At 44.6% G+C, this 10,156-nt stretch overlaps 2 protein-coding genes across 2 annotated transcripts; both read right to left on the bottom strand.

The window, feature by feature from the left end:
• Positions 1–6,896: 6,896 nt before the first annotated feature.
• Positions 6,897–7,979, bottom strand: LOC112454827. Its single transcript, XM_025016422.1, has 2 exons — positions 7,566–7,979; positions 6,897–7,455 (listed from the first exon to the last, which is right to left on the bottom strand). Exons 1-2 carry the CDS (start codon positions 7,697–7,699, stop codon positions 6,897–6,899), a joined length of 693 nt encoding a protein of 230 aa, XP_024872190.1. The 5' UTR covers positions 7,700–7,979.
• Positions 7,980–8,965: 986 nt separating this feature from the next.
• Positions 8,966–9,923, bottom strand: LOC112454826. The gene is made up of 2 exons (XM_025016421.1): positions 9,699–9,923; positions 8,966–9,652 (listed from the first exon to the last, which is right to left on the bottom strand). Exons 1-2 carry the CDS (start codon positions 9,921–9,923, stop codon positions 8,966–8,968), a joined length of 912 nt encoding a protein of 303 aa, XP_024872189.1.
• Between the last annotated feature and the right edge of the window lie 233 nt (positions 9,924–10,156).

Below are 10,156 nucleotides of genomic sequence, written 5' to 3'. Positions count from 1 at the left end.
CGACGTCGGTCCGACGTCGGATAGACGCTAGCATTCCGGCTGGGATGTACTTTATGTTGTAAAGCGAGGTCCACGCTGCCTACCGACGGGGTGGGTGCGGGGAAGAGGGGGCCGAAGGCCCCCCTTGCACCTCCCGTGTGTGTGTGTGTGTGTGCTTTCCATGCATAATTAAACTAATGAAACTCCCAGCGTGAGACCTAACTGCTTGAATCGAGATGCTTGGTTATTCTGCACGATTGATTCATTTAAAATTGGCGCAGTTTTGCATGCGCGTGCGGCCACTGAGCATGCGCATATGGCCACAGGGCATGTTTGTAGTCGCTACAGCTCGTCGGTATGACAGAAATCGTAACCTGATTCCTGTCAACTTTAACGTTTAATATTTCGCGTCGCGGGGCAGAGCGACACTTTTTTCTGCCGTAGATTCGGTCGTTTCGTGCAAAAACGCGTCGAATGAGCTTAAATTCATCGTTTTTTGTGCTGCTGTAGCTAAACTGAAGAATTCCCTACGTCCCTCACCAACGCTCTCCGGCAGCTAAACGATATACAGTTTTTCGGTTTTTTTAACGAAATCGTGATCTAACAAACGTTTTAATTAGCATATTCGGAACTAACAAACGATTCCGCATTGATTGACCACGGTTTGAATAAAAAATTGTAAAGAATTCTATATTTACCAGCTAAATTAACACTAAAAATTATTTTCGTGATTACGTAAAAATTATTAACTAACAAACGTTCTAATTAGTCTAACAATCAATAACAAACGACTAACAATCGATTCGTAAAAAAAAAATGTCATAAGTCAAAATTGTCCGGCTAACTTCTATGAGGTCGATTTGAACCCTCGATGGAAACATAGTCTATGAGAGCGTCCTAGAGTTGGAGTGGCGCCCCCGGAAGGAGCGGCGAACGGGCAGCCTAGGCGCCGGAAGCGCTAGGATCGGCAATCCGGTCGAGCGACACGCTGCAGCGCAGGCGCGGGAAACCGGCGTGATCCCGGCGGACCATCGTTTCGTCACTGTTGTGCCGGCGAGGATCGCGGAAGGATCGCCCGAACTACGAGCTGCCCGGACAAAAGGAGAATCCACGTCGACATTGTAAGGTCACCACCCTGGCGTCCCCGCGTTAAGAAAGGAGGGTTCGCTCGAGGCGCTGGCCCCCAGGCCAGCACGTATCGGATACCTCGGCGCGGCAGGAATTACCTGTGGACGGCGGTATGAGCGCGTGCGTTACTTTGCGCTCGCATTCGGGAGAATCGTCTTGGAATTCGTGCAGGGGCCTCGCCGAGAGTGAACTCTCATGTAAGTAGAGACCAATTGTGCCCTCTCCGGAAATACCGCCACGGCTGACAGTCGCGTGGCGTTAATTTGTGTGAGTCGAATAATCGTGTCGCGTTTCCTCGTGCTAATCGTGTCGAATTGTGTCGCGTTTTTTTGTGTTGATATTAGTAATCGTGTTGCGTTCCATTGTGTTAAAGTTCGTAATCGTGTCGCGTTTTGTCGTGTTCTCGAGAGTAATCGTGCCGCGTTTCCTCGCGTGAATTGAGATAACCGTGGCGTGCCTTGCGTGGCGATAATGGTAGTGAGTTGCGAAAGAAATGGCGAGCCGCGAGTGGTCATGTAGTTTGAAGGGCACTCGCCCTCGTTAGATAACGTATCCGGGCCCTCGAGGACGGCGAAAATTGCGTTTGGCGGGACGGGAAGATCGTCGGGATCGACGCGGGGCCGCGGAATTTTCGGGCTTGCGAGAGAATTCGGGATTCGCGTGGCAAACCGCGGGATCGTCCGCGATACGAGTCTTTGGTTTTGTGTTTGGGGGCAATCGCCGGCCAGCGTGGCCTACACGGGTACGCGTCGAAGTTGCAAACGGAGGTGCGACGACTCGGTTCGTCGGCCTCGTGGCCTAAGTATTCTTTGCGTGTTCGCAGTAAGGTACCGCGTTGCCTTAATTATCTCTCGCGTGAATATTTCGTGTGTTCGTCTGCGTTGACTATTGTTTTGCGTTCCTCTGTGCGTTAATCTTGTATGAGTTCATCTATCGTGTTTAACAGTCGGCATTATCGCGTTTATATATTTTGAGATTCTGGCGTTACTCTACCCGACCTTCTCGCGTCCGTCTACGGCGTGGGTTATCCGGCATTCTTGCGTCAGCACACCCGACCTTTCCGTGGTAATCTACTCAACATCCTCACGTTAATTCGTCGCATCGGCGTCGATCTGCCGTCGCTAGAGTCTCTTTACCGCATGATTTAATTTCGAATGTGATATCCTCGGATCGATTATACCAACATCTACACTGACCGATATTATATTGCAACTACATTATATCTACACCTACTCTGCCTGATTAAATATGTTACTTGTTATCCTGTTACTATAATTTTGTGTGATTAATTGCGTTATGCCTTTTCTCCGAATTCCCTGAAAGGAATCTACGCCCTGAGGCGTCGCCGGGGATATCGCGCTGTTTAGAATAAAGTACGGTGGTGCGATCAGTCGCACCTGGCGCCCAATCATTTTGTGTCGGAATTAGTTGCGCGTGCTGCCAATCCACGATAGCTCTCCACCGGATTGCGAGACCGGGGGAAAAAGCGTCGCACTACATATATATATTTAACATTTGATTTACTTAAATATGAATTTAACACAAATAAATCAAATAACATAATCAAAATTAGTTAGATTAACACATAAATATGTTACATTTTTTTAGGGCGGCGGTGTGGTTTAGTGGTAGAGCGCCAGACTCGTAATCTGAGGAACCAGGTTTGAGTCCACTAGAGCCATGTATCATGGAAAAAGTTTTTTCCGAAAAACCGCGCCCCTCCGTGCAAGATGCGTGTAGAGAGCAGCATATCTGTCTCCCTTCCGATTGGTCAGCCCCCTCTCCAGCGCCAGCAAGAGGGGTTGAGAGTTACGAGGTTGGCAGAACTGAGTTACGAAGACCGTTAGAATTGTATCGAGACTCGTGGCTGTTGCGTGGCTTGCAATAAAGTTTTATTCGAACATTAGTAATTGAGTGTGTAATCATTCCTCGATTCCTCTCATCAATACGTCGGTAGTAGGCCGACACCCGGAGGGATAATCGACCTCCTGTGGTACCGAATTTCTACATGCGGAGAAAACTGGGCTCCGTCTGTCGGAAGAGACGTTAAACCGTTGATCCGAAGGGTTAAATACCTCATGAAAAGTCACCAACTCGCTCGATAAGCATGGTGACTTCTAGTTAGCGTAGGGCTGACAACGCATCTAATGAAACAAATCTGTCATGAACACATTACTATAGTAATGCAGGCCAAGGCTCTCCCGAGCTGTAGTGCCATAGATTTATTTATTTTATTTTATGTTACATTTTTAACACATAAATTTTAACAAGGACTTTTTTTAACAAAAATACACAAACTTTTTTTACTGTGTAGATATTTTGTTGACATGGATATGTGGATAACGCGTGGATATCTAATGGATATTTTTGATAGATATTTTGTGTGGACATGGATATGTGAATAACGCGTGGATATCTAATGGATATCTTTGATAGATATTTTGTGGGCATGGATGACGTGTGGATATTTAATAGATATCCCTACTGATTATTTGAGAGATATGGATATTTTTACATTTATTAGATATCTATTAAATATCCATAATAGATATGGACGTCATATGGATATGTATATATCCACTGGATATCTATTAAATATTTTGTTCTTTATGAGTGAACGTTACCAACTGTGTAAAATGTCAGCTGTATACAACAGTAGCACAGTATAAGTACATACAGTAGGGACACTGAGCGTCGGCACCTTTGATGTAGTGGGTTCCAAATCACATGACCGCCATCTTCTCTGTAGGATAGAGAGCTGTAAGAGAGAAAGAGAGAGAAGTATTTTCCTTTTTGTCATACATACAGGCCGCCTTACTCTCTGTAGGATATACCGATCATGCGCACTGGAAATTGAAGACCACTAAAAAAGTTCAGTGTCTCTACCTAGACAGCACACGGATATCCGATGGACATCCATAAGACGTCCTTTAAGGACATTGAGAACGTCCATAGTATATCTGTTTATGAAATTGGTGGACATGTTTATATCCCTAAAACATGTCCACAGGATATCCGATGGACGTCCTATGGACATGATAATAATCAGACAGCATAGGATATTCTATGGATGTCCGTTTTATGTCTATTTTTTGTCAGGATGTCCATGGACCTTATAAAGATATCCATAGGATATACATTTGTGGACACTCTGGGAATATCCCAAAATGGACAAGTTTGTATGTCCATATGCTATATCTTATCCATATCCTTCTATGCCAACGCCATCTGCATGTAATTCCGAACCCGATCTCTTTCTGTTTCCTTCCATGGCCGGGCAGGGATCTCACGTCAATCACGTCGAAAATTGTACGTTATTTATATTAAAAGTAATCCTTTTTCTTTTTTTACATCTAAAAATCGTATTGTGTGCCATTTGGTTTTATATTATTATATATATACTGTATGTACTTATACTGTGACAGTAACCTCTGTCGGGTCTTCCGGAGGAATATAGACCCATGATAATGGGCCGCGAAAGTTCGGGCCCTTCTATAACTGCAGACGCCATGAAGATCAAGCTATTACAAGACGTAAAGAAAAATCATACACAATCTATCGGCGAAACAGAAACAGTAGCGTTATATACTAAGACGGGTGAGAAGATTGGCAAGGACAAAAAGGTAAAGCAAAGAAATTTTTTATCTGTGGAAAAACGAGCCATTTCGCTGCGAGATGCCGGAATAAGTCACGAGAAGGGATTATAAGAGCAGAGAAGAAAACAAACATAAGGCATTTGCGACTTTAAAGAAAGGGCATTACTATACTATTACATGTAAGGGCCAGCGCACGTAGTACATTGCCATATCGTACGATTGGTTTGCGTGTCGCATAATGCAAAATTCTCACGTAAGGCGTAAGACGCTACGGCAATGTTCGTGCGCTGGCCCTTAGTTACGTTACATTTTTCTTTGTGCGTTGCCGTAAAATTAGCTTACGTGTCGTGTAACGCAAGATTCTCACGTAAGGCGTAAGACGCTACGGCTAATGTATAGACGGCGTCATTAATGCCTGGTCCCCAAAATTAGATGTAATTCGGAAATTCACTCTTCGTCTCTTTCTAATTGTCCCCCTTAGAAAGAGACAAAGAGTGAGTTTCCAAAACGCATCCAATTTTGGGGACCAGACATTAATGACGACGTCTGTACGTGCGCTGGCTCTAAGCTGTAAGCACGAATAAACCGTTCTTTTTGTTTTTGGCATGTGTGCACATGTCTTCTTTCCTTTTGTAACGTGTAACTAACGTATCCTTTCGAACATTCCGAATATTATAACAAATAGAATATTAAAGGCGTCTTCCATTGGGAAAAACTCACTGGCACTCATTGTCAGTGTCTCTGAAACATGCTCACTAATTCTACCAATGAAATACGCTTCAAGCACTCAGTGCTGCCAGTGCCAGTGAGTTTTTCCCAAAGGAAAACGCTATAAGATACTTACTATTTCTGATAAGAGTGATTTTTGTTCAGTCTCTATGAGCTTCTTTGCATCGATTGTTTTGAGAAATTCGTAGGCGACTTTCGGATCTGAAGTCGCCTTTCCAAGTTTTTCGACGAGTTTAAAACCCAACATTGTTTCATTATTTGTCCAGTCATCAAAGGCCCAAGGATTTGTGATAACACCGCTTTGTGAAATTGCCTTATGAAACAAACCTATAAAGCGCGCAGTTTAATTAATTCAATACAATTAATAAAAGTTATATTGGTTCCTTATAGAGGAAGCTTTCTTTTCATGAAAAAATTCATTTTTCAGTTTTTTTTGCCAATGTGTTTAGAATGTTCTAAAACGTCGAAAAATCACATTTTTACAAAATGTCCGCGTGTGTGTGTGTGTGTGTGTGTGTGTACGGATTTGATGTCCGTGGTTGCTCTAATTTCCGCAAATTTTGAGATATTGAGCTCAAATTTTTTTAAATGTAGAGTATTATTAAAGGAAAGTTGGTATTGAATTTAGTGATGATCGGTAAAAGGGTTCATTTTTTATAAAATTTTGAATTTTTTGAAAAATGTCTGTGGCAGCTCTAATTTCCGCAAATTTTGAGATATTAGGTTATTTCAGTACGTGATATAGGCTGATTTCAACTCGGGAGCTCCGAGGGGGAATGAGGGAGGGGGGTATCGGATTACGCGGGAGGTGAGAAGGAGGGGAGGGGGGTATTGAATTTTGCGGGGGGTAAAGGGGAGGGGGCGGGGTATCAAGTTACACAGGGGTATCAAATTACAAGAAGATAACGCAGAGGTGAGGGGGAGGGGGAAAGGTATCGGGTTACACAAGGTTATCGGGTTACGTGGGGAAGGGGGAGGGGAGGGGGTTGACCTTGGCATACCACAAGTATGACTCACCGGGATGAGTCACGCGGGATGACTCACCCGCGCCGCAGGTTCGCAAGTCCGCGTTCGCGGTCGCGCTGCGGGATCCGCGTGGGGGGGGCCTCGTTCGCAACGACGCTGTCAGGCGGCGCACAATGGGTAAGACTAACTCGATAGCGCACTGCGTAGGAGCGTGTTTAATAACGCTAATGCATCGAACCTGTCGGAGCATGTTCGTCGTAAACAACATTTTTCTAGGAAAAGAGAGGGTGTTACCGCGTAGACTAAACAAGCTATCTACGCAGTACGCGAGACAAAGGAAAAAATGACGCATCGAACCTGTTGGAACATGTTCGTCGTAAACAACATTTGATAAAATATAGGTAGGGATAGACATGCACGCAAAGAAATTACATCATTCATTTAGGTGTAAAAAAACCTGTTTATTTAACTCTTTTTTTACATAATATATCTTACGTGCTAAAAAACTAAAGCTACGAGCTCACCATCGATGAGCTGATTTGTATTGAACGCATCGCTAGCGTATATTACATTCGACGCTTCCTTGGGATCCGTCACAGTGGACGCGATATCGGAGAACTGCGCAAATTTTGCATCGACTGCCGCAAGTATTCTGACCAATCGATCGAATCTTGCATCGATGCACCGATCGAAATCAAACATACGATGCAACGTCGATTCGGTCACCATCAAGCGTACGTTTACAGATTCTAGACGTATGAGTTTGACGTTATTAACCGACGTACAAACTCTCACCGTTAGCGGTCCAACGTTTATAAAACTATGGACATCTTTGTAGTCATTGCGAAAGAAATTCCGAATATTTCGCCGTTGCTCATAGAGTGCCTTCCACGTTTCGAGAGATAACAGCAGTTTCTTTCCTCGATGATCTCCAACGGCGATCTTCACGTAGCTCGGTGGACCTACGTTGATACCAATTTCGAGAAATTTGTATCCCGTAGCTGTCAACGCGTATCGTCTGCTGAGTATACGAACCGCGCGACGCTCCAACGAAATGCTGTATAAAAAAAATGAAATTAGTTTTATTTATCGTAAGTATTACAATTTGCAAATATATGAAAACTAGGGTAGGCTCTATATGTTTTTTTTATCATGAACGAAACTTACTTATTACATCTGGCATTATACGCTTGAGTTTCAACGTCATGAATCGGCACGTAATAATTCACGGCATTCACGCGTTTTGCACCGTTGCTGCTGCTGCTGCTGCTGCTGCTGTTGCATCCTTCAAAGGAGAACATTTTCACCCTTTAGGCTCTGAGAAGTTGACTGTTAGTACAAGCGACCGCGACAAGACTGATCATATGAAATTAATCGAGTATACGCGACAATTCTAAAAGTAATGATGTGGTGGTGGGAGAAAGGGGAGGGGGAATTAATGTTTATAGAACTATGCAGTGGAATTTTTTTTAGAAGAGGGGGAAGTAAAGCCTACTCTAACAGTGATGATGGGGGAGAGGAGGGGGAGTAAGAAATGAAACATTATAAAAAGTTATATATAATTTATTTTATTAAAGAAAGATCGCAAATCTTTATGGCGTCGCGCGCGACCACCAGTTAAATAGTTTTATTACATTTTGTAACGCGCAATTCCTTTTCCGCATCGCATAGTATTTGTGTCATCTAGTTTATTCAAAGATTCGATATTATCGTAATGCGCATCCAGAGTCTCGACGATTAGGTTTTTTCGCGCATAATTCTCCAGCAGATTCACCAGCCGTTCTCGTTTCTAACATTCCTTGACATACACGAGAGTCGGTATCTCGTCATCGTCATCTTCTTCATCGTCTTATTCTTTCACACCAAGCACGGCCGACGTAATCAGGCGTTTCACCATGCTGTACGGCAAGTTTCCGTCTTCCCATTGTAATCCATGGTGATTGCGAATCAACCAGGTAGCGCACGATTTGTCCGATTTTGTAAGGAGATTCCACAGCATGGGGTACGTAAAGATGTGATGCGTCAAAACGCAGCCTTTTCTCAGCAACGCCACCTCCTTCACGACAAATTTCATCCCGACGAGGAATCCTTGCAGGTCCACGAACGTTGATACGGACATGACGAGATTTCTTTATCTCTCTATCTCTCGTCGATGCGTCAATTGAGAGGTACGACGCGCAACTCTGCAAACCGTCTTGCGACACTCTGATTTATACTTTCCCCTCCCTCCCTCCCTTGCTCCTCTAAATAATTGTATCGGAGACTGATGGAAAGAGAGAGAAAATATTCACGTCGACGCTGCCGCGAACACTCAGACTATTTTGCGCACCACGTTCGTCAACGGGTTGTACTCAATCACGCGGTCGTGTATGATGAGACAGTACGCGGAAGTGTTTGGCGGTACGTTCTCCATGCAGTCGAATTCTATTCTGACATCCACGGTGGCGTTTTTGACGGATTCGTTTTGGCGGGAGCAATCGATGATCTCAAACGGGCCGTTACGTAGAAAAGTCGAAACGGTGAAACTCGGCTCGAGATATTCGTATCCGTAGGGCTACTTGCAAGGGCTACTTGCAGAAACGCGCGTACATATCGTACAGAATCGCCCATCTGTGTTTGCCAAAGTCCAAATTCAGGTCGTCGTACGGATAAACTTCCGAGATTAGATAGAGTTTTACGTTGGTCAAGTTGCAGTCGTCGAATCGGCTTGTGTCGGCGGACATGACGTTCTTCCGACCCGTCTGCAGAGCGAAGACGACGTATCGCAGTTTTTCGAGCTGAGTCGCGGTCTTAATGGCCCACGAGTGCTTGGTCGTGTTCTGCAACAGGGGATACTCGTACAGATCCCACGAACGGAAACCCATACTTAGATATCGTCCGTCTTCCAAGGCGCGCAGCATCGACAGCTTGTTGATCTCGTTCAATACCACGTGAGGCATTCGCCATTGTATCTTGAGTATTTTGATAGTAGGCTCCAACGCGAGACTTCCCACCAGGGAATTGTTGTCGTTGCGCGATTGTATCAAGATCAATTCGTGACGAGCGTTGATCACCACGCGTTTGTAATCCTCGCAAAATCCCAGTAACAAGTTGAGCGGTACGCAAAAATTGAAATATTCGTTCGGGTTATTATGTGGTTCCCAGCCAGCGTTTCGCAGGATCACGCTTATGTCGGACGATATCGTTACGTAGTTCTTGAGCGTGCTGGTTATTTCTACGTTTCTGCAACAATCAATCTCCATACCGTCGTCGAGCTCGTATCGAATCTCGTCGAACATGAACGCAATTAGTACCCAATACCACGTTATCGACTTGGTCGGCTGCTCTGGTCACCGTCAATGTTCCTTCGACGTAGAGAAAACTTTCGCATGGCAACGTATACAGATCCTGCTGTTGTATGGGTATTCGTATTTCGTCGCTATAGTCAAACGTTGTGTTGGCGTACGGGTTGTACGTATGAGTCTCGATCTTGACGATGCGATCGTCAAAGACCGGCTTGCCTCCGATGTTGAGAATTTCAGTCATCACTCAGATGTTTCGCACCGAGAATCCCAGAGATTGTAAAAACTTAACGTTCGACGCGTTGAGCTCCTTTTTCGTCGCTTGTTTAACGCCACCGAATGTTGACTTGACGATATCGTAGATCGGCGCAGGCGTAAAGATATTACTGTTATCTGTTGCGTGCTCCGAGTCATTCAACACTAGCATCTCATGTGTCGCGCGTACATTCACGCTCACGCACACACTGGTGCGTTATT

The sequence above is a fragment of the Temnothorax curvispinosus genome, unplaced genomic scaffold (genome assembly GCF_003070985.1).
Source record: "Temnothorax curvispinosus isolate PA1 unplaced genomic scaffold, ASM307098v1 QBEX01005414.1, whole genome shotgun sequence".
In the NCBI taxonomy this organism is placed as follows: Eukaryota; Metazoa; Arthropoda; class Insecta; order Hymenoptera; family Formicidae; genus Temnothorax; species Temnothorax curvispinosus.
The sequence above is the reverse complement of the archived record's forward strand: the minus strand, read 5'-3'. Positions and strand labels throughout refer to the sequence as shown.

What these genes read in the sequence shown, in the direction of transcription:
- LOC112454826 (XM_025016421.1), bottom strand. Translation starts at nt 9,923, where the DNA reads ATGACTGAAATTCTCAACATCGGAGGCAAGCCGGTCTTTGACGATCGC. An exon ending in CCGACCAAGTCGATAACGTG is followed by an intron (nt 9,653 to 9,698) that starts GTATTGGGTACT and finishes ATTCGATACGAG; the next exon opens with CTCGACGACGGTATGGAGAT.
- LOC112454827 (XM_025016422.1), bottom strand. Translation starts at nt 7,699, where the DNA reads ATGTTCTCCTTTGAAGGATGCAACAGCAGCAGCAGCAGCAGCAGCAGC. An exon ending in TATAATGCCAGATGTAATAA is followed by an intron (nt 7,456 to 7,565) that starts GTAAGTTTCGTT and finishes TTTTTTATACAG; the next exon opens with CATTTCGTTGGAGCGTCGCG.